The 27,518-nt window shown below is 43.5% G+C and overlaps 2 protein-coding genes across 9 annotated transcripts in view; one reads left to right on the forward strand and one right to left on the reverse strand.

Annotated features, from left to right (window-relative positions):
- BRF1 (BRF1 general transcription factor IIIB subunit) overlaps positions 1-27,518 on the forward strand; it is a 176,941-nt gene that overhangs the window by 80,640 nt on the left and 68,783 nt on the right. For 2 of the 4 annotated variants that reach the window (XR_012633819.1, XM_074908855.1), the window contains exons 6-11: positions 8,326-8,475; positions 10,092-10,185; positions 20,946-21,072; positions 22,644-22,683; positions 22,773-22,865; positions 23,563-23,841. Coding sequence is in view for 3 of the 4 variants with exons in the window: in XM_074908855.1 (XP_074764956.1) it covers positions 8,326-8,475; positions 10,092-10,185; positions 20,946-21,072; positions 22,644-22,683; positions 22,773-22,865; positions 23,563-23,841 (783 nt within the window). In the remaining variant the exon portion in view is untranslated. Of the gene's footprint in view, positions 1-4,273; positions 4,293-8,325; positions 8,476-10,091; positions 10,186-20,945; positions 21,073-22,643; positions 22,684-22,772; positions 22,866-23,562; positions 23,842-27,518 lie in introns of those variants that run through there. The other 2 variants (XM_074908857.1, XM_074908856.1) reach the window with 2 other exon arrangements.
- On the reverse strand, positions 8-5,351 carry BTBD6 (BTB domain containing 6). Of its 5 annotated transcripts, none has more exons than XM_074908861.1 (5): positions 4,803-5,351; positions 4,240-4,537; positions 3,955-4,045; positions 3,570-3,688; positions 8-3,339 (listed from the first exon to the last, which is right to left on the reverse strand). In XM_074908861.1, the coding sequence occupies exons 2-5, from the start codon at positions 4,446-4,448 to the stop codon at positions 2,307-2,309; spliced, it is 1,452 nt and encodes a 483-aa protein (XP_074764962.1). In that variant the 5' UTR covers positions 4,449-4,537; positions 4,803-5,351; the 3' UTR covers positions 8-2,306. The 5 variants fall into 5 exon arrangements, with proteins under 5 accessions (XP_074764962.1, XP_074764961.1, XP_074764960.1 ...); XM_074908860.1 differs by having other exon boundaries at positions 4,240-4,346; positions 4,407-5,351; XM_074908859.1 differs by having other exon boundaries at positions 4,240-4,346; positions 4,395-5,351.

The raw sequence follows: 27,518 nt of genomic DNA on the forward strand, positions 1-27,518 counted from the left end.
TATTTTTTTGAGTTGACTTTTGAGTATTTGGGTTTATTTTCCACATGGTTACTTGACAAGACTATATATGTATCTGTGTATATATACATCGTATTGTGTGCTAAATACTCAAGTGGTAACCTAAAAATGACATTGCTGACTATGAGAGCCTGCTCTCCTTTACGTAAGAGTTTTTTGGGAGCTAGATGCTGTTTCACAGATAATTCTGTAGCTTTTTCCAATGGCAGTTTAGGCTATACTAAGACAATAGGCTAATGTATAACAAATTTGTGTGTGTCTACAAGCTCGCACGGGCTTGTCACACTTCAGTTCCAGAGATGCAAGATTTCATAAGTACTTGCCAAATTTACTATCTGTCCATCACTTGTAGCTGAGGTGTTCAGTGCCTGAAATACAAGTGACCTGATGGAAAATGAGAAGCAACTTTTTCCAAGCATGTGAATAACTTTTCAATTAGTAAGTCATCACTGAAATCCTAACAGTGATAGGAGGGTGGGCTTTAACCTGTCAAAAGGGTAAGAAAGCTATTGTCTAGGCTGTAGCTTTTCAGACAAGGGAATTCATGCCAATTCCAGTTAAAAGAATGCATTTATAGAGAAGTCTTGTGACTGTTACCCACCTCTGTGCAGGAATTTTCTCCCTGTATCTTTACTCACTCTCACTCCCACTCCTCTTAATCTGTACTGAGAGAGTCACATGCCCTTGTGTTGCAGAACACCACGCACACCCCCCGTCAGACGTACTGAGCTGGGCTCACAAGTGCCCGCTGCCTTTGCAGCAAGAGAACCAGCAGCTCACATACTGAGTGAGCATCATCCTAACAGCATGCAGATAGTATGTGGCAGTGCACAGCTATCAGCCATCATGGTGTGCTGGCTTCGTTAGCATAGCTTGATGTCTGGTAAAAAGTTCTTGTTTTCAATAATTCAGTTGCATTCTTATTTTTCATTACATTTTTTCCAAGAGAGAACAGGCAGAATTTGTATTGCAGCTTTAGTTTCTAGGTGAAAATTAATGCAGCTTAGGAAAAGACAAATAGAAAACCCTTCTAAATTATATCTAGAGGTACTTTTGTTATACATGGAAAAAAAAATTATTTGTTTAGACTGCTGTTTGAATATTCTTGCCAAGGTCATTAAGAAGAGTTTTAGAAATAGTTTTTTTTATAATTGGCTTATCTGTAATAACTGTCAGATGCTTCAGAAAAATACATACTTTTAACACATTTTGAGAACAGTTAAAGGTACTAGCTATAAAATGACTGCTGATAATGATGGAACTATGCTGTCAGAAAAAAAAGAAAGGGGGTGGAAAGATTTAGCAGCTTTTGTTTAAGGTGTGGCATATTTCCAAGTAGTAATTTTGAGTGAACTTAAAGACCATATTAAAAGTATTTCTCTACTGGCTTCTCCTAAATCTAAGGATAGGATGTATATTTACATAGTGACTGGTAGCATTATAGCTCTGGGCTAAATCTGTGATGGAACCTGTCACTGCATTAAGCTTCATCTGTATGTCTTGACTCTGGCTGTTGAAGAGGGGTGCAGTTTGACAGGTACAAGTAGCAGTGTTGCTGTTTGCTGGGCAGGCTGGAGGTTAAAGCAGATGATGCGTGTGAATGGGCATTAGCAGTTTTCAAATTACAACCACAGGGTGATTTTGGTCAACTTTGATTACACTCAGGGTTTGTCTTAGCTTCAGCTTAAGCAACACAGAAAAGCCCTGAGCTTCCATGTATGTCATCTCCCTTTTTCATGAAGGAAAGTAAAGGCTGGTGATGGATAGTCTCGGCTACCAGGCAAGGGAACCTTTGTATTTGCGGTGATAGATAACGCCCTGTGTGGATGCATATTAGGGGACTGACTACAGTATCATCACCCCTGTTAATTCATCTACTGTACAATTACAGACACAAGCTGTAAGATCAGCAATGATCAAGTACACAGGATTTAGGGCAAGTAAAAATGTTTTATATTTCACAGATTCATAAACTGCTCTAGTTTAGAACATTCTGTTTAAGTCAGCTGCAGTCTGCAAGTTAGTTATCTATATACAAAATAAATGCACAGGACGTGCAAAATTTAACATTTTTCTGCTTGTTGCAGTCTTAATTATTAAGTCAAATAGCTTATGAATAAATAAAATAAGATTAAATTCAAGAGCATTCCTTCACTTATTTGTATAGCCTGTTGTAGCAGATAGGTAAGTAGCATAACATTCCATACTGCTGCAAAGTTCGTAGTAAAACTGAAAAATCCCTTAGTGTGCATCATTGCAGTACTGGAATACAATCAAGGTGAAATGCCTCATGCATAGAAAATGAGCTCAGGTATTTGTCCTCCTTGCACTCCGGTTCCATTAGTACTGTCCGAGGAGCACTGGAACTGGAAGGTCACTTTCCCGCATTGCACTTCAGTCATTCCCTCTTGCCCAAAGTAACTGAGTTCATTACCGTCAAGAATAGCACTTACATTGTAAAATGTGTCTTGCTCAACCTGCACAGGGTGTTCAAACCACACAGAGAAAGTGTTACTGGAGCCGTCAGAGGTAAACTTTGTCAGATTTTGAGCAAGGACAACTCCCAAGCGCTTCAGTTCGATTTTGACACTGTATTCAGCTTTGCCACAGCTTGAGCCATACAATCCCAGTCCTGCTATAAATATCCGTTTGTCTACGGCAAACTGAATACTGTCACATCGCCCTCGGTACCTCCACTGATTGCTGCGATACGCAGATGACTGAAACCGATGGCATCGCTGAGGTACAAGTCCTTTTCTTTTTGTCAGTGGAAACTCTAGTTTGGGTTTATTTGCGGCAGTGTACCATAGGAATATGTTGTGAGTTTCCTCAAGGGTGAGGATGTCGGACTGGGCAGCTCCGTTGGCAAACTCTTCCAAAGTCATGGTTGGAATCCGCACCAAGTACAAAGCTTTTCCTAATACATTCCTCTTGTTGCGTGGTGTAACCGGCAGCCCTTGCCTTTTGCATTCAGCCTCTGCCCAGTTGAGAACAGCCTCGAAAACTACCACTTCCTTGGTGTTGAGTGCCTCCCGGGTTACAATGATCTCTAGTGTTTGTTGATCTATCTCACAGAAGCCCTCTGACTTCAGTGCCATTTCTGCTTGAGCATCAATCACTTCCCAGCAGCGCTGCGTCAGCTCTGGCTCCTCAAAGAGCCTGCTCTGAGACAGCAGGACACAAGCGTTCTTCGCTTCTAAACTGGTCTCCAGAAAATTGACGCAAGCCTTTGCTAGGGCCGGCACGATGTACTTCTTGGCAGCATACAGCGTAGCCAGAACTGTGTCAGCTTCCAGGTCTATTTCATCACTATACATGTATCTAGATGGGGGAAAAAAAAATACAGTTTCTTAGGGAAAAAAAAAAATATAGGCCATGAAAGATTGATCCATGGTCACCTTTGCTGGCAGTGAATCAGACATCGAGTATTTGTCAGCACATTAAGTAAACAGCAATAAGTGCGTATTGCACAATGCCAATTAGGAGATGTATATTTTATAAGCTACTTTGATTCTGTCCACGTAATTAGTAGACTTGCAGTGGCCACTTACTTTAATAGGATTAGAAAGGCTGCAGGTTCCACATCTGGTATATGGATTTCAGATTTGACCTCTGCGAGATCGCCATAAAACATAGCATAGAAGACAGAGCTACCAACTGCCAAAACATACTGAAAAATAAAGAGAGAAGCCTCAGTAATACGTATCGGTAATAGCTGAACGTGCTGGCTTTTGATAAGAGCTACACTTAGGGAAAGTTAAAAGCTGCAGTGGAGGCAGAAGACTGCCTGAGACTGTTCCCTTTCATTGCAGCATGTGAATTACTGCTGGGATTAGACGAGAGCCGTAATGGGGGGGGGGGGAACCTCGTTGCAAGGCAGGGGGAGGAGGCGACACGCACAGCACTACTAAAAAGCCAAAAATTATCTGCACAGACCTTATGGGCAGGAACTTTCTTGGCTGCCCCTGGCGGGCCCACGATGAAGTGAACGTCAGCCATGAGCTCGTTATTGAACATCAACGCGTTCCTGCAAGCGAGGGGAGGGGGGAGACGCCCGGTGAGCCGCGGGCAGCCCCTCACCCGCCGCCCCGACCTCCCGCCGGCCTCCCCCGCGGCTCCGGCGCCTCCCGGGCCGGCCCAGCCCTCCCTGCCCGGCCGCGGCGCAGGTGCAGCAGCCTGGGCAGCCCGCCCGCCCTCCCGGGGAGGGGGTCCGGCCCTTACCTCTCCCGCAGGGTGGGGTGGAAGGACTGCCAGTTGGCGCTCTCCAAGTTGTTGTTGTTGAGGTTCTGGAGCTGGGGCCGCGGGGGCGGCTGGGCGCTCTGCTGGAGCTGCAGGGCGTTCTTCTTGCTGTTGGCAGCGGTGGCGGCGGCGGCGGCGTTGCTGTTTGCGATGTTGGTGTTGGTGCTGGCAGGGTAAAGTTCTGCAGCCATCTTCTTCTTCAGGGACAGGGGCACTATCTCATAGCATCCTGGCACCTTGCCGTTTGACCTCACACTCTTTTTGGACTTCTTTAAGGTCTCTGGAAGCAGAAGAAAAAAAGTCAAACACTTCATGATCCTGCCATTGAGGCAACCATGGGGCAGTGGCATGAGCAAGAGAACTAACAAATCCCAAATGCGAGTCCCACTATCTGGATATTTTGTATGCTTCTAGATGCAGGGCGGCTTTTGGTTTGTTTGGTTTGGGGTTTTTTTGGTGTATGTGCGCGCTCTTTGGTTACAAGCCCGACGCACCTTTCCGGGGGGAAAGGGGTGATGCTGTGTCGGAGCAGTGCCAGCGCTCACCTTGGCTTGAAGGGGGGTCCCAGCCTCCGCGGCACTGCCACGACTGCAGTGGGGAACGCGAGCGGGGCTGGCAGGCAGTTCCTTCCCCCGAGGACAGGAGAGAGAAGAAAATTTAAAAAAAAAAAAAAAAAAGCCACAATCCAGCAACAGAACCCCACAAATCCAGCTGGGGCGGTGGGTCAGGAGCGAGAGTCAATCCACAAATCCTCCGAGGGCAGCAGCCCGGCGAGGGTGAAGTGCAGCCCGCCGCCCGATCGCCGCTCCGCTCCGTCCGTCCCCGCCCGGCGGGGGCACATCCGCGGCGGCCGGGCCGAGGCGAGGAGGCGGCGGCTTCTCTGCAGTCCCGCTCCCGGGCGGCCCCGCCGCCGCCAACGCCGCCGCTCGCACCAACTTTCCTCCTCTCCCCGCGGCGGCCGCCGCCGCACGGCGCTGCTCCTCCGCGCTCCTCCCGCCCGCGTCGGGGGCGTTGCTGGCCGCGGGGCGCCCCGGCTTCTCCGCGGCGGGCGGGCGGCGCTGCCCTCCCGGCGGCAGCGGGATGCGGCGCGGCTGGGCTCGGCGCGGCTCTGCCGGGCCCTGCCTCCGCCTCCCGCCCTAATAGGCAGCCGCCGCGCCGCGCGTCACGGCCGCCCGCGCCAATGGGAAGCGCCGGGAGCCGCCCCGTCCCGCCCTCCCGACTGTCAGTCTTCCGCGCGCGACCCGCTCCCGCCCCCCCTCGTGCCCGCCCGGGGGCGCTGCGCTCGCGGCGCCGGGCACCATCGGGGGGCGGGTACGTGCGCGGCGCCCCCGCCCCGTGTCAAACCCCCCCCCCCCCCCCCCCCGCTCCCGACCGGACCCCGCAGCGGGGGTAAACGCGGGGGACGGGGCGGGCACGGACGACACGCAGACACCGGGGACCGGCCTCGCCGGGCGGCCCGGGGGCTCCCGTGGCGGGGCGGGCGGCCCCGGGCACGCACAGCCCTTCCCGGCCGGCCCGGGCGGGGGCGCCGCCGCGCCGCGCACCGCCCCGCTCCGCTCTGCACCGCCGCCGCGCAGCTCCGCGGGGGAAAGCGGGCCGCCGCGCTGCCCCGCCGGGGCCGGCGCCTGGGGCGGCTGCGGACGCGGCCGGGGCGGAATTCATTAGGGGAAGTGGCAGGGGGGCGTTTCTTCCCCTTTTCTTGCAGCCCCGAAGCCGCCGAGCCCCGGTTGTGCGGGCGCTGCTGGCTCGGGTCCCCGCCCGCCGCCCCGGGGGTGTTTCAGCCGGGACAGACCCCCGCGGCCGCACTCTCCGTGCCCGTTCCCGGGGGAGGGGGGGGCTGGCAGCGGGGCACGGCTGCGGCTCCGCTCCCGGCCCTGCCGTCCCGCTTACCTGCTCCGGGCGGGGGGGGAAGTCGCTATTTTAAACCGTTTCCGAGAATTTTTTCGATGTTCCTGTTAACGACTGTGTGGCACCGAGGTTCTTCCAACAGTTGCAGTCCTCAGTGGGACAGGGAGAAAAGGGGAAGTCTTCAGAAAAACAGATGCTCCTTTCTTTAAAAATCATGTTTTTCTTGCTGTCTGCTTCGCGGCCCCCTCGGTTCCCGTCAGGAAAACCAATGGGTTTTGCTGCACTTGAACTTGCTCGCTCAGGTGCAAGGGTGTCGGTCCCGGGGGTCTCCCTGAAGGCCAAGGGCACTCCCCTGGAGCAGGGCACCCCCCGCGCATCCCTGCTTGTTAGTACCCGTGGAAGGCACCGAGGTGTTGGGGATTTACAGCTTCTAAAAGCAAACTTACTTATTTTTAGATGTTTGCATCCATGCGGGACACGTTCATGTTAACCTCTGGCCCTGCGTTAAATTTATATATCAGTAGTATTGCTTTCTAGCCATTTATGGCCTCTTTAAGGCTTTTCACTTAAAATCCACTTACGTATTCATTTTCTGACTGTTTGGTAGCTTCAGAATTTAAATTAACGATGTGCAGTGTTTTGTCAAATGACCTGTGGGCACGAACGCCAGCAGAAATGTCTGAACAGGTACAGTGCAGGTGCGTAAATGCTGCGCCCGGGCGGGCGGAGGAGCCGAGGCTGGACCCTCTCAGGGAAGAAGAGGTGGGAAAGCAAAACCGGGCCTTGTTTTGTAGCATCGCATGCGTTTCTGCAGAGCGAAGAGCAAAGGTTAAATGTCTGTTGAACCCCAGGCTATCACTACGGAAAGGTTTTTTTTTGTTGTTGTTCTATTTTGGAATTGGTTATTTCTGTTGAGCAGAGCTTTATAAAATCATACTTGGAAACACAGAACGACTGCCCTTAAGAATTATGGGGCTGGGTTAATCTTTCATAAACCTTTGATTTTTAGGGTCATGTTTAGGAGGTGACTGCACTCTGGCACTTCTTCAGTTTTGAGGGAGATGTGTTTGGAAGTTTTTGCTTGATAAATGCTTTCATTCAAATGTTTTTGCAGGGCTGACAGGCATAATCACCTACGGTGTGGTCTTGGTAATTATGGATAGCAACAGGGCATCATTGTTAGAACTTGGAGCTAAATGAACCTGCTTTGATTAATTGTAAATCTGTAAGATTGTTCCAGTGTTTCAAGCTGAATTTTCATCTTTATCAGTTTAAGTGCCCACATAGGGGATCAGCTAAGGAAATTGAGTTGAGACTAATAGTTAACAATTTACCATACATCATGGATTTTCGGTCCGGTGATAAAAGGCTGGCAGGAAATGAGAAATTGATACCTCAAATAAAAGTAAACTTGTGTTAAGTGTAGCTTTTACAAGATTGTTTGATAAATTATAAATTGGTTTAGGCAAAGCGCAGTCTGTACTGACATATTTCAGTTAGTTTGAAGCTGGTAACACCAACACTTGAAGTAAGTTTATATATTTGGAGGCAGATCTGTGGCCGATGTAAATTGTCATAATGCTGTTAATGTTAACTGGGTTCCAGTAATTTATGCCAAAGGAGAGTATGCTTTAGTATCTGTAATAGACAGTGGTTTGTATCGTTGGAATATGAGTCTGAGGAGGAGCTAGAATTAATTTTGAAGGTGCAAGTAGACTTTTGTTAGGAACATGGGATTTTAAGCAAACAAATTTTTTTGAAGCCCAGTTTGTAGTTAGGTGTTAGATGAGACATGCAAGTTAACTTATTTGTTACTTTGCAGGAGGTATTAGAAGTTTTGGGTCTAAGTCATGTCCTCATTCAGCAAAAGCCTTTGCAAATGCTTAGCTTTGTGCATAATATCGCTGATATCAGTAACAGTGCTCACGTGTCGGAGTCAGCATGTGCAGCCTTGGACCCTGAAGAGCATGTAGGAAAAGCATGTGCTGTGCTTTAAAGGTCTTTTGTCTATAAAGCAAGAAAGGATTTTCTTCTAACTTAACTAAAAAGGTGCTTCTAAAGCTTAGTGATCAGAGGATCTGGCCCAGCAGCACAGTCTGTGTTGTTTGCTGGGACGTGAAGCAAGCCAACCACGACAGCCCCGCAGCACTGGTGCTCAAGTACTGTGTTTCCTAAATCAAAGGTTAGGATTAGAAATAATTTTATTACTTTCTGTTGCAGATCCATGCTTATATATTCCTCGTTTTGCACACATGCTTGAGTTTGGGGATAAGAACCACGAGGTGTCCATGACGGCACTGAGGCTGTTGCAGAGAATGAAGCGGGACTGGATGCACACCGGCCGCCGGCCCTCGGGGCTCTGCGGAGCAGGTATGTCAGACCCTGGCTGTATCGCTTCCGCGGGAGAGTCTGGGAGTGGGGAACACCTGAGGACTTTCTCATTTCCTCGGTGATGCCACTCACTCTGGGTTTTGTGCTGTCAGGCACCTACAGATTATATAGGTCTTCGTGAAATAGTTTCTGAAACTCAAACTTTATTTTTGCCCTTGTTCTCACATTACTTGCTCAGTTCGTTTGTATTTTACATTTTGGATTTTTTAACCTCCTTTCTGGTCCTCTTCTCGCCTACACTCTCTGCAAGCTCTAGCTGCTAAAAGGTTTTTTTGTCAGCTAAAATGACACCATTAGAGCAAGCACTTTGATTTGTGTCTTTACACAGAGTCTTATGCAAGAAATGCCCTCTTTGACCTGTTCTGAGAAATTATTTTCCTCTCCTTCTTCATCTTTTTCCAAGATCCATCACTGTCATGATGCTTACAAAAAACCTACCGGTTTGGGAGGGCTAGGTTAAAAGGTAGTCAGTACCAGCCAGTGAGGTCAGAGTAACGAAGAGAGTAGATAGTCACAGAGTTCACATATGCACTTTATTTTATTGGAAAGATCTTACATGTGCATGCCGGAATGAGAAATCGCACTCAAACCTTAGGGAACCCAGGACTACACAATCTTCTTGAAATTTCTATCCTCTTTTTGTTAATAGTACTTGCTTACTGCACATTGCTAAAAATTTGAGTATAGACTGTGGGAGACCAGCGTGGTCTTTGATTCACTACATAGACTATATCTGCACAAGCAAGTAATTTGATTCAACAGACATGGATCAATAGATTGAAGCAGGTGGTGCTGAGTCCTCTACATCCATCCACACAATACGCAGTTCACGTGATGTACTGTGGACAGGGTTTTAGTTTGGTTCCCTGGCCTAAATTTATGTGCCACATGTTGTTTGAAGGACCGTTTTTTAGTTCACCCCCTGCCTGATGTTCCCATTAGGAACTGGAGCACTTTAAACACATGCCTGAAGTGGAGCTCTGGTTTGGTTTCCTCTGAAAGGAAGCACTTCTGCATGCTTAAAACTGTTCTGTGCATTGAGCCACTGGACAATGCGTGAGGGATGATGCTTCAAAACAGAAGTAGTGCTCTGAATCAGCACACAAATGTAGATGCAGCCAGTACAAGTTATCTAGCTGCATAGAGGGTCTTGCAGGAGAGCACTTGGACACTAGCAAGGCAAACGATGGTGTTGACAGAGATGAGGATAACAGGTTAAGCAGATTCAGTGTTTTGCTGGAGATCTTTTTATTTGCAACTAGTAAATTCTGCTAAGAAGATGATAACTTTGAAAATACCTGATCAATGAGATGTTCTCGTGCTGTATTTTAAGTAGCTGACCATGGTTCCCTAAATGTTAAAACACAGAGTTTTTCAAGGTGCAATTTGCAGTCAGCTTTATTTTATTGGGCAGGAGGAAAAGTTTGTAAAGTCAAGTCCATCACCTGTATTCAGAGACACAGCTGAGCATAAGCATTTACAGCTCTTTAGCTGAAGGCAGGGACAAAGAGAGGGTGTAGTTATCTGGCTGTTTTCTGCTTTTCTTCAGGAAATTTTCCTCTTTTTGACATTGACTTTCCCTGCTTATTCTCTAGCTCTGCTAGTGGCAGCAAGAATGCATGATTTCCGACGTACTGTAAAAGAGGTCATCAGGGTGGTCAAGGTTTGTGAGTCTACATTAAGGAAAAGGTCAGTGCAGTTTTATTGCTTTTATCTTTCATTTACAGTACTGAAAAGTGGTGTAGTCTAAAATGAATGTAGATCAGAGAAAACCAGGTTTTTTTCAGAAGTGCCAAGAATAAAATAAGTACAACATGTTTTAGCTGGTCATTTTTAAGTACTAACACCTGCCTCTTATGTAAGGCCTCAAATGCTTAGCAAAGATGGTAAGGAGTGCTGTGCCCATTTAACAGGTGAAGAGTTGAAGGCAAAAAAGTGTTGGATCAGAAGTGTTAGCAGTGTTGTCATGTCCTCAGAGGAGATAATTATTTCTCAAACCTGAGGGTCTACTATGGGATTTTTTTTTTCCTTTATCCAGAATACAGTGCTGAAACATCTTGTCCTTTAGCTGTTATTGAACAGAACTTTCAAAAATAATATACTGAAATGTTAATTTTTGGTAGTGTTGCACTGCTAATAAATAGAAGACAGTGCAGTGAGTCTAATGATAAGTTCATTGAAGGGGTCCAAAGTGGAATTATCAGCAAAATGTGAGCCTGAGAGTGGGAATTTCCCAAGTATCATTGACATTTATTTTTTTTTTTAAGATCTAGTAGTATTTTTGATATTTTGATAAAACAAGCAGTCATCCAGTTTCTCTCATTTTAGTTTTGAAAAGCTCTAATATTTTCATTCCCTGTAGGTTCAGTAAAAAATGAGCTAACTGTGAAATACCATGCTTTTTGTTGCCCCCAATTGGAAATTTCTGTACCACCATTATATTCTGAAATCTGTTCCACCAAGAACTTTAGAAAGTCCCCTGGTGTCTCTCTTTCTCTCCACCTTACTAAGACCAGCTTAAACACATCCATCCTAGTCAAATGCTTGTTAATCACAGAATGGTTTAGGTTGGAAGGGACCTTAAAGATTATCTAGTCCCAACCCCCTGCCATGGGCAGGGACACCTTCCACTAGCCCAGGTTGCCCAAAGCCCCGTCCAGCCTGGCCTTGAACACTGCCAGGGAGGGGGCAGCCACAGCTGCTCTGGGCGACCTGTGCCAGGGCCTCACCCCCCTCACAGGGAAGAATTTCTTCGTAATATCTAATCTGAATCTGCCCTCTTTCAGTTTAAAGCCATTACCCCTCATCCTATCACTACCCTCCCTGATAAAGAGTTCCTCCCCAGCTTTCCTGTAGCCCCCTTTAGAAGTACCCTTTAGGTACTGTAAGGTCTCCCCAGAACCTTCTCTTCTCCAGGCTGAACAACCCCACCTCTCCAGCCTGTCTAGGTCCCTCTGGATGGCACATCCCTTCCCTCCAGTGTGTCAACTGCACCACACAGCTTGGTGTTGTCGGCAAACTTTCTGAGAGTGCCTCAATCCCCCTGTCCATGTCACCAACAAAGATGTTAAACAGCTCCAGTCCCAGCACCGACCCCTGAGGAACGTCACTCATCTCTGCTCTCCACTTAGACATTGAGCCGTTGACCACAGCTCTGTGAGTTTGACCATCCAGACAATTCCTTATCCACTGAGTGGTCCAGCCATCAAATCCATAGCTCTCCAATTTAGAGACAGGGATGTTGTGTGGGACAGTGTCAAATGCTTTGCACAAGTCCAGGTAGATGATGTCAGTTGCTCTTCCCTTATTCACCAATCCTGTAACCCTGTTGTAGAAGGCCACCAGATTTGTCAGTCACAATTTGCCCTCAGTGAAGCCATGTTGGCTGTCAGTAGTCACCTCCTTATTTTTCGTGGGCCCTCGCATAGTTTCCAGGAGGATCTGCTCTGTGGTCTTGCTGGAAACAGATATGAGGTTGACTATAATAATGTAATATAATAATGTTCACTTCTTAGTTGTGTAGAATATTTTTGCCCCAGATCCTTATTTGTGGAACAGGAATGATGATATTTCCCTACCATGCATGGGTGATATGGGCCTAAATTTAAAGTGTTTGAATGCTTCAGGATACTACAACTATAAGGGTGGAGGAGTACAAATGCCACTTTTTGTCTCTGGTCAACAGGTGACATGTTTTAGTGTGCATTTTGTATGATTAATGATTTATGTGCCCGCAATCTACTTCAGGATGCTTTGTAAATAGTTAAAGAGTTGTTCTTACTCAGAAAATAAGCATAATAAATCAGAGTTGGAAGGAAAATTAATTTGAGCAATTGTTTCAAGTGAAGAAATTTTACTTCAAAATTCATGCTTTGAAATGTTTACTCAAGTCACACACATCAACTATAATGACAGCGTTATTTACTTTGACAGCATAAACGTGACAGCTGAATTATTTTCAGGCAGCTATAATTACAACTGTATTTATCACGAATCTATAAATTTGATTGATGTTTTTCAAATAAGAGCATGTTATATAGTATTTAACGAAGGCAAATAAAAAAAATACCTTTGAATAACTCTTTCTGCACTCCATTTTTTTCTCCTCTTCTTTCAAGAACTCTTCTCAAAATGCCGTCGACTAGAAGTTGTCTAAATTAATAGGAATTTGTTTCATGTTCTAAAAAATTTCTTTTCTTCTCAGTTTGATGTGCCGTTTTATTTCCATTTAATTATTGCCACAGTTACTCTGGTTTGTAAAGAGCTACTGCTGCTTTGTGCAGCGTGAAGGTGTTGAGGGCAGTTGGGTGGACACTCATTAATGGACGGTGTTGGATGCTGATGGCTTTGACCTCACAGCTGTTGAAGTGAAACCAAACAGGAGTCCAGACAATGCTGAAACATCCAGCCTGCAGGTTCTGCTGCCTGGTTTGATGCAGCTCCCCAATGGCTACGTGGCTCCTGGGGAAGCACAGACCGTTGGAAGCTGGATTTGCTTTCAGTACTGGCGGATTTCCATGGCAGAAATCGGCAAGGGAAGGGGTGGCACCGACACAAGGTGCTTTCTTCCCCTGCCCTGTGGAGGCAGCCCCGCAGCTTGGGAGGGACGGTTGCTGAGGATGTGGGAGCAAGGCTTTTTAATAAAGCCCTGCTTGGCTTCCTGTTTTGGGAAGACGTTCAGCAAGGGGTGGCAGCCCTTCCCTAAGAAGGGCACTGTTTCTGATCCTGGGCAGTGCAGCTGATGTGACTGTGTAAAAGGGGATTAGTTCACCCGGTTGTTCATCAGCTGGAGAGCACATGCCCTACGTGCCTGTAGTCTATCACCTCTTCCACTGCTGTGTACTGGAGGAGTAGCTCTTAGGAGAAGGTTCACAAAAATGTGATGTACTTTCAACTGAATGACCTGGTCATAAAGGGAATCTGTTTTGGAAGGAAAAAGCGACAAAGCATGGCCCATGGACCCTGTCACTCATCATCGAATCAAGAGTCCTTAATTTAACCATCTGTTTGGTTAAAAACCAGTGTGTGTTTATTTTTAATATGCCTAGGTTTTTGGGAGGATCTTGGTAAGAAAACTTTGTAGTTACTTCACAGGGCCTTCTAGCTTTATTTTTTGAAGCACACAATTAAAATGTAAAGCTTGTTGCTGTTGTTGAAAGTGGATGTATTAAATATTAATAAATGCACTGATAATTCTATCTCATTTCCAGTCTAATTGAAATGATATTAACTTCTATATCACTTTATATATTCAAAGTACTGTACAAATATTAACTAATTAGTCAAATTGTTATTTTCTGTGTAATCACCTGTGGAGATAGCAGAAATTAACTTTTAATAAACCCAACCCTTTTATTTAGTTTAATCCTCACATTTGTGCCTGTGTTGAATGCACCTGTCTTTGCTGCTGCCTTTTTAACCTTCACATACTCTGCCCCTTCATCTGTTTATTCACCTATTGTATACTTTCTCTGCATACTAAATTCTGTCTTATCTGCAGTAAGAATAATTTTTGTGATATTTGTCCATTGTGCATTATCTAATACTGTGTGGCCCTTACACCCGTTTGAAGATCTTAGGCACTTCTTCAATAGAAATAAAAAAAAACCCAGCTTATCTTTGTTAACACTTGCATTTTACTTCTTTGACTTACTCTCTTTATCTTTAAATTGAGGTGCTTTTTACATAAAAAATATTTCTTCTCAGTTCCATAAAGTACTATCTGTTAAAAAACCTATTTGTGATGAACTTCAGAAGAAGTAAAGCTTAATTTAGAAGGAATTGGAATGAAGGGCCAGAATGGGTTTAAAGGGCTCATTTTTGAGGTGAATGTTTTTTCTCACAACAAAATAGCATTTTTGGGGAAGGAGGACAAGACTTGTTATGAAGGAACTCCATTTACCAGTTGGAGATGCTGCAGGGACTTTCTTAAATGAGGTCCTTTGCTCGTATCCTGGGGACACAGCTACAGCTCTTTCAATGACTGCGTTGGTAATTTTCTGGAAAAATTAAAGATTCATGCATAGAGATAAATGTATTGCCTGCAGCTTTTCTTATTTTCATTTCTGCAATATATAGCTCGTATAAACTTCATGTCCAAGCTCCCAGTGCAGTCTCAAGCCGGGTGAATGTCTGTGAGAGCAGGCAAAGCGAGAACCAAGTCAATAAGAGTCCAGAGTCAGGATGGGAAGAGAAGGTAACAGGGACACGTGTAGCTGTGAGGTGGCTGCGAGGTTACGTTTTCCAAAATACCAAAGCCATATCAAGGCCAAGACTGAAGGGAAGGGTGTGTAAGAAGTCTGTGTTTGGCTGTGATCTGAGTAAAGCTGTGCTAAATTCCTGTGAAAGGTATCTGATGAATTCAGTGAGAGCTGTTTACCTAAGCTATTTGAGCATGGAGAAGGTTAGAGGATGCTCAGTATGTCAGAGAGTATAAATGCTCTTGGTTGAAGCGTGGTATGGAGAGAAGCTTTCTGAAAACTGGGAAGGTTACTTCATCTAAGGGAGCTCGTGGTGGTGTCCACTCTGATCTCAGCTCAACAGCTGTGGAGCTCCTTCGCTGGCTGATGATGTGATAAGCTAAGAAAGTAAACTGAGAAATATTTTATGTCTCTAGTTAAATAATTTCAAATGGCTTATAGATGATTTCTAGAAATCTTTCTAGTATGGTGAGTAAGATGTAACTTGATCCACATGGGTTGGTATTGCATACCTTTGTAAGTTGGATTGTCTGTTTTAATGAAAAAGGGTTTTATTTTTGAGGAATCCAATTTCACGGGCAATGTTCCTTTCTATAAATCCGACTTCTATACAGCTAGTAAGCTAATACATTAATTAGATTCCTAATATATTTTAGTACTTCATACTCATTTAAAAAATGTAATTTCAAAATTATTTGCTGTCTGTTACTTTTGATACAATAATTAACTTATTAGCACTAACTCAGTCTTAGATCTTGTAAACAGTTTTCTCTGTGTTTGACTTTCCTCATCTGAGCGGCTGTTAGGAAATCAAGCAGCATGCTATTTTCTTTTCCAGGAGATCATAGAGAGTTTTTGACAGGCCACAATGGAGGAACCACACTAATGAAACAAAATTTTAAGGAATGCTAAAGCGTTTTGTTTCATTAGCGTGGTGTGAACATTTGAATCAGGGGGAAAAAAAAAAAACACAAGAACAAAAAAATTCCAGGTGGTTTGGACCAGTGGACGTCTGAGATGGGCAGGGAGACTTGTTGGTGGGATTATTGATGGGCTAACCGTGTGCACATGTGTTACCCAAGGTAACTGCATGTGTAAGCGTTTGCAGAATCAAGGCTTTAAAATTTACGGTAATGAATTTGTGGTAATTTTAAATCTCTGTTTTGGTGTGAGCAAGTAAAAACAACTAATTCTAAAGGGTGCCTTTATTTAGTACACTAAATCTTTCAAGTTATCCATTCTTTAATACCTAGAAAAACAACAGAGAGTTGCCAGCAAATGAGCACCGTAAATTATCAGTCACTAATTAATCTGCAGTAAATGACTGTGTGTGTATGCTCTTAGTCCATTGCAAAGAGAGGTAAAATGTATTAATATAGTACACCATAGAAGTTGTTTAAGTGAAAGTATTTCTCTTTACAGTTGCATTGGGCTGGGAACACAGACTAATTTAGTACAGCTCAGGTGATAAGTTGTAAATTGTAAAACCACAGTAACTGCATCGCCTCTGATTTTGTCCTTACCTTTAGTAACAAGATACTCATTCATATAGGCTTTAAAAATACCTTTTTTATCTTCCTGTAAGTACATGTAAAAGTATATATATATGTACAATGATTATTTATAAGGAGATGACACTTCTGTTTATTTACATACTGGTGGATACTGGGAAAATTCTTTATGTCATGTAGGAAGCATTTAATAATTATTTCTGAAACATGTTCTGTATTAAGTATCACTTTTAGGGTATGTGTTTACATACTTCATGCGTAAACATTGTGTGGCTTGGAAAAAAATGGGGAGAGAAAGATGATGCAAGAGACTGTTAAATTTATAGTATAAAAATAGTGGTGGTTCGCCACATCAGTGCGAATTCTGAACTTCTATGAGTGGATGTACAGGTTTAGAGTGGTAGACAGCACTGATGAACATTAAGTAAAACCAGTGGGGTTATACTGCAGTATTTTGGTACTTCACCAAGATACAGAAGTAAATCCCTTTTCCAGAGTTTGGAAATCTTGGAGTTGTCAAATCATCTGATCTGTGACAGTTAAGGTTATGTAGATATCATACGAGTTATTACTTAGGGCTTTAATTAGATTGTAATTTGGGAAAAATCAGGGAAATTTAATTACCACCACCAGTTTGTCTTGTAATAAAGTTTTTCTCATGTATTTCTGCTAACATTATGCCAATATTCAGGTTAGTACTTTTTTTAATCCATTAATAAAATATTTTAAGTACTTTAAAAAGACCTGTCACAACAGGTAGTTTAAAGGCTGACTGCTCACGCTAAATTTCATGTTCACTCTTTAAAAAGACAATTGTCTCTGAAGTTGTAATTTGTTTGCCCTTCTGTGAAGAAGTCCAGCACAAGATACCTGTGCTTTATGCTACCTGCTTTCTGGAGCTAGATGCTGATTGTGTATATGTAGGAGGACACCATGGCTCTTCATAAATGGGGTCTGCTTGGAAGTCTCTCTTAACTTCAGACTTGGACTCCTGAAGCATTTGAGACTCCAGAAGACCTTGTTCTTTCATGTGCTTTGTCGCACCCCACTGCTGTTCAATTAAACATTAAAGCTGAGCAGCTAGCTGCACACAGGAGTCTTTTTTTTTTCCTTGGCTGTAGGCTGGATTCATAAGTCTCCGCTGGACGGTATCCCTGAAACAAAACAAAGTAAAAAACCCCATTGCTTGTATTTCAAAATGACTGACCCATTTTCCTTTATGGGGAGCTAAATTGTGAACAGAATCGGTTTACTGTTTTGTGCACCAAAGTGTTTTATCAGAAGACGAGGTGTGGTTTTGTCCATAAACTGATGAAATGAAAGCCGTGGAAATTTTTCTTTGAAAAAAAAGGGTTGAGGTTTGGGGCAGATGACACCAAGCTCTGGAAAAACTTTTCTCCCAAAGGAATTTGCTTGAAAGAGTTTGCTGTGAGAAACTGTAAGGGGAGGGTTTATACTGGAAGTTGAATCTTAGCCTGAGCTGTAGTGGTTGCCTCTGTTTTGACTATAAATAGAAAATACTCATCTGCCAAATTTCAATTTTTAGAGCCCTTTTGAATTTGTGCCAAGGAAATAATATCTTAATTTGTATATCTGCTTATTTTCCTCCTTCTGTGCATAACTTGAAATGGCAACTCTTATTAGATTTTTTTAGATTAAGAGAAGTGCAAAATGAACTTGGATATCATTTTAATGTGGGACTTAAAAAATAGCCTGTAGCTATTTTTTTTTTTTTCATGAGGGCACTCCCTTGCCCCTGAAATTATTGTGCTTATAATTAAGGTTGCGTCAGTTTTTCTTAGCTGCCAAACTAAAGTTACCTTGTTTCATGCAGTGTAGACTGCTGCGTGCATCAGTTTGTTGCCTTGGTGGCATGTGTCCAAACACTGGATAAAATTAAAGAAATGTTTAAAAATATGTAGACAGGATATCAGCCAATGTAAAATGTTGAGGCAGGCAAGTGGTTGGCAAATGCAGGTATTTATTTATATCAAGTTAAAGGAGAAACTGTTGAGTGAACAGCTCACTCTCCCACAGAGATGATGCTCAAGCTGTGATCCTGACCATCAGGGATGTTCTTCATTTCAGGAGGAAGGCTAGAGCCTTGTGGTTAAGACTGTTGAGAAGTGAAGAAATTACATGCTGCTCTAAATTTGAGCTTGCCACCCTGTGCCTACACTGTGACCCTGGCAGCCCTCACCGCCGTGTGATCAGCCCTTGTCCCGCTTGGTTCGGATCAGGACTGAGGAGGGCACAGGTGGTGGTGTAGGTGGCCGGGTCGGATGGTTGAACCGTGCTGTGCTGTGGGTTTGAACTCCTTGGTAGCACCACCAGCAAACATGATGTAGTTCTGCCCTGTCCTCGTGCACTGAAGGTCTTGGGAGAGACCTGTGCTGCCGTTTGAGCTCAGGGCTGAAGCTGGTGCTTGAGCTGGAGCTTGTGCCAGCATCCGTCATGTTGTCTCTCCCGTGGGCTGACATCTGGTGCGTGCAGGGTACGTGACATGAGTCACACGACGTGATGGACAAAGAGAGGGACAGACAGAGCCTCGGGTGGCTGCAGGGAGACGTGCTGAAACCCAAGCATGGTCATCTCATCCCAACCTTGCTTCGTGAGCGACTGGTTTTGTTACTGGTGTTTTCTACGTTGCTCTGCGTGCCCGGAGGTGTTGCTGTTTTGGCTGAGTCTGGGTCTGGCAGCTCGTCTCAAGCTCAGAGCAAGTGTAGGATAAACAAACTAGGAGTCTTTGCCAAAATACATGTTGGCTTTTTACAGTGGGAGGAGAATAATATTTTAATGAGGCGAGGCTGGTTGGGAGGAAAAGTCTTGCTGAAGTGGGACTACCTGTGAGTGCGTGATTCGTACATGGAGAGATGGATGACTGTAGTTTGATGATGGTGACTGGGAAGGTCTATGCTCCTAAAATGATACCTGGGTTTGGCATCAAGTGGTTCGTGAATTAAAATAATAATAACAGTGCCCTATCCAGGTTTTCCCTCTATCCTGATAGATGAGGCTTCCTCCTGGAAGGTGGGTAGTGCACGCTGGAAGCCTGTTAACGCTGAGAAAGATCTCTAGTCTGTTAATTAAAAGCTGGGTGCTGCTGCTGCCAACAGCATCCTCCTCTCCTTTCCAATTTGATCTGAAAGAGAGGAGGAGGGAGCTGGTCCCTGGCACTCTTGAGGGAAGGTTTTGGCCTGTCAGTCACTCTCAAATACATGGCTAATCTGGGGCTTTGTGGAGATGCCTGAACTCCAAAAGCAAGACTAGGTTTCAGAGGCTTTCTTCTCAGCAGCACTAACGGTCTGGCGTAGCCGTGCCTGGGCTCAGCATGCTGCTTGCTGTTTTACATAGAGATGCCCAGCTCTCTGAGTGCATTTTATAGCATGAGATGCCACGTGTGGCCTGCGGACCGTGCTCCGGGAGCAGGGCGCCTCCGAGCAAAGCGTCCTGAAGTTACAGCATGCCTATGTCTCTTTCTATGGGCTGTCTTGTCTTGCTCCTCAGTTCATAAAAAAAGAAAGACAGGTACTAATGAGGCTGTAGGGAGAGAGTGTGGCCCTGTGGTCTTGGCTTTGACCCTGGAGTTGGTTAGAAACTGAATTTCTGTCCTAGAGAAAATTCCTTCTTCAGAAGGAGCTTCGTTGCAGTCAGTGGTAGAGGAGAAAACCACGACTGCGTTTAGGGGGGGAGAAAAGCTGAAAGGTCCTGTGCTGGGAGCACTGAATCACCATTTTTAGTTTCCTAGCTTTGCAGATGGAAGCTGTTGTCAGCTTTGTTTCCTCTGGAAGATGGGAATATTCCAGTGAAGCAGCTGCAGACCCATCATTGCCGTTTTCCCATGGAAAATGTTGATATTAAAAGGGCACTTTCTGTCAGAAAAGCATTCTGCCAGACATTTCCTGACCTGGCTTTGTACTTAACCTTTTGTCTCACTTTCTCCATCTCTAAAATGGATTTGCTCATTTCAACCACCTGTATAAAATGCTGAAATTTTGAAATTTCTGCATGAAGTTTTGACAACGTGGTCTCATTTAAGATTCTGTTCCTCTGAAAGATTCCCCATGGAGCTAGTCCTATCTCTCACTTAGGTAGGAACTTTTAAAATGCAAACATTAAACAAATAAAAAGTATATTATTGTAAAATTACATGCATTCGTCTGTACATCTGTGCAATGTGCAGATGATCCCTTTATTTTCCTACTGCTCCTGCGTGTCACAGGAAGATTACTTCTTGTCCCTCCTCCCATCTGCTGAAGATATGTTACTTTAACATTTGCTTTGCACAAATTAATTACACTAACTCAAAAATAAGGAATATTTTTGAGCATGCTCCTAAACTATGATGGCAGATATTTTAGTTTGTGAATCTGTTTTGTTGTTGCTGTTGATAGCAAAAGCAATGAGACAGGAGGAATGAGCTGTGTTTCTCGTCGTAGTTTTCTTAGTCTATACTTAATTGCCCACAGGGGCAGGGTATTTCTGTTCAGTCTTCATTCATCAAAAAAAGTGTGTGTGACATATTCTAATAAATCAAAGGCTAATTTGTGGTATGAAAAGATACTTTCTTTGCAGCACATAAAACAATTAGTATCACTTCAGTTTTAATGTAGTCTGTACTTGAGCCAGAGTTTCTCGGGATGACATGTTTATTCTGTAACATAGCAGTTTGACACATTTTGTTACATTTAAAGGAGTTCTTAAAAATGTTATGGTAATGTGCTGTATGCTTTGGTAGGTTGACAGAGTTTGAAGATACACCAACAAGTCAGCTAACCATAGATGAGTTTATGAAGATTGACTTGGAAGAGGAATGTGATCCTCCTTCATTTACAGCTGGCCAAAAAAAGTTGAAGATACAGCAGGTGAATTCTGAATTGGATGTTCTCTGTATTTTTTTCCTCTCTCCTTTTTGAATCAGTTAATACCAAATCCTAACTGACCAGCCTTTGGTAAGGTTTAGTTACATTTATTTTGAGGTTCTTAGGAGAAGGGTGAGCATTAGTGCATATGATACCCCTTAATTAAATGATATTATTTGTTTTACTGCCAAAGGGATAGCTTCCTGGTTAAAAAAAAAAAATGTATATATATATAAAATTTTTTGCTCATATATAATTTTTGCTCACTCCTCCAGAGAGACATGCTCTTTCGGATATGTAGCTTCAAATGTAGCTTTAAACATCCCCTGATGAAGAATCGAAATATGTCTACCGTCTTAGCCAGCCTCTGTGGGAAGTAGAGAGTCACTGCTCTTGTTAGTGCAGATCAGGATGTCTGGGTGGCCAAGCAAAGGAGCACCAGCTGAGCTTCTGTGTTTTACAGGCCACCAGTGGTTGGTGATTAGCCCACAACTGCTGTATTGTAGATGAAGGCTCATCACACTCTGCCCAGATGCTCCCCCATTTGCAAGCTGATGGAGTTACACTATGCATTGTTATCTCCTTTATGCTTGCTTCCCTGCTGCATGTGTGCTTCCCTTCTTGTTCTTTGACCTCTTACTGAAGCATCAAATCTTTTTGTCCTTACAAAACTGGAGGCTCTCATGTGACAAGTTAAGCTGAGCTTGTGGCATGGAGGTCTTGAGTAGCTGTCCTAATGTCAGCACTTCTCTTTTATATGTTGTATGCACTCTTCCACCCTGGCTAGCAAGAATCAGGGTTGCAAAGGTGTAAGCTTTGTAACTGGATCAGAAACCGTGCACTGTTTTTAAGGTGATACCCGTGGTCAGGAGAAGTGCCATTACATGTAACTTTTTTTAAACACATATGAAAACAATAACCCAATTACTTTAATGAGACTGCTGGGTTTTTGTGTGGTACAACACCTGCTTCCACAAAGATTAGTTCTCATGTGGCTTAATTTCTTTACAAAGCGTGAACTAAAGCTGGCACCAGAGGAGAACGTTTTACTACTGTCATAGCCAATTCCTACATTATTAGTTTTTCAGGGGTTTTGTTTTTACTGTTCTAAATATGCTATCACTTAAAGGTCTGTAGGCGTGTTTATGATGCTCTCAAGAGCCTGCCAGGTGCTGTAGGTCAGTACTTCACTCTGCCACTGCCTGTGCTACGTCTGGCCCAGGCACTGCAATTCCAGCACTGTCCTTGCCCTTGCTCGCATCTAGGCACAGCCATAGAGTCTGACTGCTGAAGAATGGGGCCTTTTATTTGCAGCTTGCCAGAGTGAAGGTTCCTTTTGAAGTATAGAGATGGGTGAGATAACATTTGAAATCAGTCAGTATTTTGAAACTTGTCTGTCTTACCTGTGTCAAACAGGTAATTTACTACAAAGTAATTTGAGTTGGGATTCGAAACCTGCTTATTGCTTTTAAGATACCCTATCATTCTCTGTCTCTATATACAGTTCACAAACAGTACAAAGTTGTGGCGTTCCTTTCGTAATTTCCCATTTATTTTGTTTATTTTCGTTTCAGCTTGAGAAGGCGCTATCAAAAAAGCTGGAAGATTTTGAAGGTATGAATTGTGTTTAGTGTAACATATCGCTCATTTGTTCAAAATTACATCAATGATTGCTGAGTTTTATTTTTATTTCATCACCACAGGTGAAATATCGAGCTATCAGGATGAAATAGAGATTGAATTAGAAAACAGTAGACCGAAAGCAAAAGGCGTATTTGCAAATTTCACTAAAGATGGTAAGCCTATAAAGTCTTGTGACTACTTAAATCGTAATGGGTTCAGATCTTGCAGGCAGTTTTAAGTGTATGAACTTTATTGTAATAAATGTGATCATATATATGCTTGCATAGTACAAGATCTCTATTGCATTGGGATTCTCTCTGCCAATTAGTTGGTTCATATATTGGTCTTCAAAACAACTACATTGTTCCTTACAATTACAGCTTGTTAATGATTTCAGTTGTTTTTCTTTCTTGCTGCAGTATAAGCTTAGCACTGGCACCTGAGAATGTTCCTTTTCATCACTGAAAGTGCAGTGGACCAGTATCTAGACCCTTCTGTCACTGAATCCACCAGCTGACTAAGTGATACGGAAGGGCTTTGTGCAGGTTGAACTGGCTATTTTTCATTTGTAATTATATCAGTAAGTAGCTGGCTTCTCTCTCAAAGCCCTGTTACCTGCCATAATTTGATAACACAATACTTCTATTTTAGATGATGGCTGTATTCACAAAAATGCATTTTAATAGCCAAGGTAATGAATTTGAAGAGCATCTGGAAACTATGTGTTCATACATTGGACTAAAATACTGTGTATTCCTTCTACAGATTTTCTTTAAAGATTTTTATTCTTTCAGTGAGCACCACTCAATTTATTTAGTTTCTGTAGCAGATGGTATGCAATGATCTGTTGGGGTTTTTTTACCCTTACAGATTCTATAGACGATAATACCTCTAGCATATTTGGAGAGGAGGAGGCAGAAGATGAGGAACTGGAAGCAGCTGCTAATCACTTAAACAAGGACTTCTATAATGAACTGCATGAGAAGGATAAATTAAAAAGAAATGAAGATGGAGAATGCAAAAATGGAAGTGAAGTCCTTGTAAGACCACCTGCGTTGGAATCCTTGCTCGGCCCTCTCCCCACTGCAGCTAGTCTTGGCATAACAGAGTCCATAAAAGAGTGCATATCCGCCAAGGACCGGGAGCCTGGTGAGTAGGAGATCACCTCAGAGTGGAAACTGGACACATGCAGCCAGTTGTGGATTTACTGTGTAATTTCTATGTATCTTGCTGGTTAGTGTGGTAGCAATTCCATGAATCACTGTGACGTCGAGCTACAGGAGCTGTGAGGCTGGATGGTCTTGGTTGTTGATATTGGTCGTTGGCATCCTGCTCTTCAGGAAGCTGCAGGAATATCTGAAGAGCCTAATTATTTTCTGAAGCCTGAGAATGTGTATCTCTTAGTCATGTAGATTTGCAGTCATATGATAGCTGATGGGCATATTTCAAGCCATGCAGTCTCAGTCAGGAAATTGGAGGAAGCAGATTCCTGTAAATATGACTGGGAATTAAAACCAAAGTATGAGAATTTTAGATCAAGGCAGACTTTCTCAGGAGGCAGTTTACTGGAGTTAGAGATGATGCAGTCTGTCTCTCTGATGGAGAATCTTTGCAAATGGCAACTATTTAATACATTTGTAAGAGGAAATAACTTGTCTTTGGTGTGTGTTTTGGTGGTTTTGCTCCGTTTTCCTTAAAACTCCCAGATCTGTCTGTAACATATAGCTCAGTTTAGTACAGAGGGAGCAGGACTGATCAACTAAGGAAGCCAATTTTGCCAGAGTCATTAATGCAGCCAGTCATCCAGGCAGGTTTGTTTGCTTTTTCTTATGTGTGTTTGAGCTTTATGGAGATGGCATTTTTTTAAATTCCCTTCACATCTTAATGACTCTGAGAATGGAACATATCTAAAGGGCACTTACTCTTTTCTTTATTGCACTTAATTTTTCCATTATAAGACACACCTGTCCAAATCTGTTTTGTCACCTTCCTTGGGGGTTGATGCTGCAAAACTTTGTTATCCAGACTGTTCTGATGCTAATTTCTGTTCAACAGCACCTACTTATAATAAGGTACTCCCTGCCTCAATAGATGAACTGAATGCACTCAGATTCTTATTACATTACTGTTCGCATTCCAGAAGTGTAGCAGGATGATCGCATGTTTGTATTTTGTACAAACAAAATCGTATAGAAACAGTCGAGTGGTTTTGGTTTTGTTTTAATTACAGTTAAGAAAATGGATGGTTCGTGGCTCATCTTTCTCCTGGAAATCAGTGGTTCGTGTCAAAGAGAGGTCAGTAATGGCTAGAAGCTGTTGTTGTCTGGCTAGCCAATGACCTGTAAAAATGAGTTCCCAGTGATGGACGTTTCTCAGCTGGCATTGCTATTGATTGTTTTAATGGACAGGCTGAGGACTGAGTTTAAAAATGAAACTAAGCTGGTATAGCCAGCTATGTTCCTCTGAGTCGGGCTTCAGGCAGGTGGGCAGGAGAGTGCATCGCTGCTCATGCTGTGGCTTGTCTGCTCTTGGTGTTTGTTTTCTTTCAAAAGTGGAGGATGTGCCAAATGAAGTGAACTTCAAAACCAAATAGGTTTCAGTATGTTCAATCTCTTTTAATGCATCTGAGAAATCATTGTGGGTGTTGGAACAAGTACTTATTTTCTTAACATGTTGTGAAGCTCATATGCCAAATGACTGTTCTGGTTTTATTTTGATTGTAGATCCTGCCCCAAACTTTTTTTTTTTTTTCCTTCCAGTTACTCTGCTAATTTATTTTAATCGTTTAGAAGTTTCATGTTAAGTCAGATTCACTTTGGTTATGTCTGTAGTGCAGGGTCGTTGTGCTGGGGTGTGGTTCCTAGTCCCCGAGCCCTTGCCACGTGGTGTCTGCGTGGTGTGGCTGCATCAAGGTGTGTGTGCATCATCCCCTGTGAGGACGTGGTTTCCTTCAGGAAGTCATCTGGGTTCAGGAGCTGTAATGGGGCCTCGATGTGTTTTGGATGGTCAGGAACCAGGTCTAGCAGACAGGCTGGGAAGTACATCTGGCTTACAGCAGGCATGTTATTATGCAGAGCAAAGAAAACCTCTTGTTAAGATGCCTCCCTTTGGTCACCTGTGCATCTTAGCTCTGAACCCTGACGAAAACCAGCATAGATGTTTCTGTCACCTCAGGCAGTGATGCCTTGAGTTCTGCCTCATTGCTCTGGGAAATCTGGGACAGATTTGTACCTGGATGTAGTTTCTTCTTCTATCAGGCCAACTGGTATACTTGTAAAAATTAGACAATTTGCAGGTTTCTTCCAGGGCCCTTCTTCAAGTCTGAAGAAGAAACGGCAGTTTTCAAAACTACATACAGGATGAGAGCAGTTGTTCAGTTTGATCCAAGATGGAACAATTATAGATCATCTTGAAGCAAAAGTAGTTGGTACCTGTGGAGGGAAGAGGGAAAGATATTTATCCTGTGTATTTGAACTCGGTTTAGTGCAAATTATATTGTGAATATCAGCTGGTTTGCTATGGTATTTCATGTTCCAACATGAACAGTCAAGGTCCGTGGAGAAAGTAGAGAGTCGTCATAATATTGCACCGTTAAGGTGATGTTTTGTTTCTTCTTCACAGCTGTGTAAGTCAAACCAGCAACCTTTCCCTTCCCTCAGCCCTCTTCAACCCTGAGTCGTCTTCCACTGTGTGAACTGTCTGGGTCAGGTTGGTCTGGAGACCTTAGGATGATTTTGTATCTCCTACTGGGCTCCACATGTTGTTGGATGGGTGTATTACATCTGGTCAGTGCAGCGGTTGGGGACAGCGTGCGTGGTGCTCTGTGCTGAGGATTCCCAGCAAACACTCATGGTGATACACTGCATCCTTGGGCCGGTGGCTCCTGAATAGGAGCTCAGCAAGCAGGCGTGGTATGTGCAGTGTTTGGCCTCCTTAAATGCAGGGTGTCTCCTCTCCTCTCTCTAATGATCTCTCTTCCTCAAAAAAACCTCAGCTGTAGGTACCTTCTACAAAGTGTTTTCATTTGGCTTTTGCATGTGGTAATTCAGTTTATAATTGCCTATATCAGCTGCTTTGGGAAATCTTCCACCTTTGTGCCATGGGGGCTGCAGCAACAGCAGCAGGTTTCTCACGAACTGCTTATGCAGATAAGACTTAGGTGCAGAGCCCAAGTGTTAGAAAAATTTAGTGTATTTCTGCTCCACTTACAGTTGGTATTTGAGTAGTGTGAGCTTGTCTATATGAATGTTTTATGGAAAGCATAGTATTTTAGCAAATTTGCATTACAAAGAGAGCATGTAAGGTACCAGGTTAATGAGTCTGAGGCAGTAATGTGCTTAGAATAAACACTACATTTGACTGGGTTTTTCCTACAAAGTATATTAATTTGCAGAGACATTTAAGATGAAATCTGTTTTAAGTCTTGGCAAACTGCTTCTTTCTAATTCTTCATGATAAAAGTGCTTTATAGCGAGATCTCAGTTTCAGAGATGGAGGTTGGGTACATTATTCTGTCCATTTTCCTGGCTGTGCAGCATCCCAGCATCCTCTCCACACTCTACGTGCTATTACTGGTTCTGCAGTTCCTCAAAACAAGGCACCATTTCCTTCAGGAGACTGCCACAGTCAAATATCATGGACTTGGTTCTCAAGAGATAACATTCTTTGGTGTAAAATTTCCCTTTGCAATTTATTTTTATGTCCCTTTTATACTATGTCAAATAATTTATCATCTTTCTTGGTGTTTCTGTCCTTCTGACGTTTGCTGGCTGTCACCTTGTCATTACCATATCACACTGCTAGGCTGTACACTGTCAGTTCATCTC

Source organism: Athene noctua, chromosome 6, assembly GCF_965140245.1.
Source record: "Athene noctua chromosome 6, bAthNoc1.hap1.1, whole genome shotgun sequence".
In the NCBI taxonomy this organism is placed as follows: Eukaryota; Metazoa; Chordata; class Aves; order Strigiformes; family Strigidae; genus Athene; species Athene noctua.

Coding starts and splice junctions, on each gene's coding strand:
- BTBD6 (XM_074908858.1), bottom strand. CDS start 4,607: ATGCCACTGCCCCATGGTTGCCTCAATGGCAGGATCATGAAGTGTTTG. Junction 4,046..4,239: donor CACCCCACCCTGCGGGAGAG/GTAAGGGCCGGA, acceptor CCTCGCTTGCAG/GAACGCGTTGATGTTCAATA. Junction 3,689..3,954: donor AGAAAGTTCCTGCCCATAAG/GTCTGTGCAGAT, acceptor TTTATTTTTCAG/TATGTTTTGGCAGTTGGTAG.